Source organism: Empidonax traillii, unplaced genomic scaffold (assembly GCF_003031625.1).
Source record: "Empidonax traillii isolate 1590-97213 ecotype Southwest subspecies unplaced genomic scaffold, ASM303162v1 scaffold2155:size40309, whole genome shotgun sequence".
Classification (NCBI taxonomy): Eukaryota; Metazoa; Chordata; class Aves; order Passeriformes; family Tyrannidae; genus Empidonax; species Empidonax traillii.
This window is the reverse complement of record NW_020957348.1, coordinates 1-1,159: the sequence shown is the minus strand read 5'-3', so window position 1 is coordinate 1,159 and position 1,159 is coordinate 1. Positions and strand designations below refer to the sequence as shown.

At 68.7% G+C, this 1,159-nt stretch overlaps 1 protein-coding gene across 1 annotated transcript in view; it reads right to left on the bottom strand.

Annotated features, from left to right (window-relative positions):
- The window catches only part of LOC114071629 (ETS translocation variant 3-like protein), a 5,419-nt gene extending 4,694 nt beyond the window's left edge, over nt 1–725 (bottom strand). Inside the window, exons 1-3 of the mRNA XM_027909480.1 lie at nt 635–725; nt 273–510; nt 10–181 (exon numbers count right to left, since the gene is read on the bottom strand). Of these exons, the coding sequence (XP_027765281.1) occupies nt 10–181; nt 273–510; nt 635–725 (501 nt within the window). The remainder of the gene's footprint in view (nt 1–9; nt 182–272; nt 511–634) is intronic.
- Nucleotides 726–1,159: the final 434 nt, after the last annotated feature.

The window sequence follows — 1,159 nt, the reverse complement described above, 5'->3', positions numbered from 1 at the left end:
CCCCTGTACCTGCGTGGGCACAGCCGGGGGGTGCCGGGGTGGGCAGTGGGGATCCCAGTGGGGAGGGCAGGGGGGATCCCACGCGGGTGGGCGCGCCGGGAACAGGAGTTTGGGGAAGTTGAACTTGTAGGTGAAGCGTTTGCCCTTGGACTTGTGCAGGATGTGCTTGGGGTAGTAATACCTGGGGGGAGGGGGGGGGGAGAAAACGGGGGTGTCAATGGCGAGTTTTGGGGTCCCTGGCACGGTGCCCACCCCGGTTCCCGGGGCACCACCTGAGGGCCCTGCTGAGCTTGTCGTAGTTCATTTGGGGTTTGCGTTTCCTCCTCCCCCACAGCCGGGCCACCTCCTCGGGGTCCTTGATGACGAACTCGCCGTCCCCCCCGCGCTGCCAGGCGATGACGTGGCGGAATTCCTCCCTCTCCAGCAGCTCCAGGATGAAGTGCCACAGCTGGATCTGCCTGGAGCCAGGGCGGGATTCGCCCCCCGGCGCCCACTCGGGGAACGAGGGCACTGCGGGGCCAAGGGGGGGGGGGGTCACCCCGAGGCAAAGGAGCCCCCCCAAACCCACCCCATCCCAAATCCCGGGGGTCCTGCACCCCCCGAGGCCTCGCGGGGGATCCCCCCGGGCTCTCACCTGGCACCGGGCAGGGTGGGCAGGGACGGGCTGAGCCCCGGGAGGAGCCGGGCAGGACGGGCATCACCCGAGCCAGGAATTCCCACGGCATCGGCCGGCCTGGGGGGGCAAAGCACGGGAGCCCCGGGGGCACAACCCGGGCACCGGGATCCACCCGGGATCCAGCTGGCCCCGGGGGGTCCACCCGGGACCTGGGGGGGTCATCCAGGACCTGAGGGATTCATCCATCCCCCCAGGATCCATCCAGGACCTGAGGGATCCACCCAGGACCTGAGGGATCCATCCGGAACCTGAGGGATTCATCCAGGACCTGAGGGATTCATCCAGGACCTGAGGGATTCATCCATCCCCCCGGGATTCATCCATCCCCCCAGGATCCATCCAGGACCTGAGGGATCCATCCAGCCCCGGGGGGATCCATCCAAGCCCCCCAGGAATCCTCCCAGCTCCTTCTCCAGCTCCTTCCCGGTGGTTCCCGGGGTTTGGGGGGTGAGGAGGGGGGAGGTCCCAACCCCTCCCCTCCCT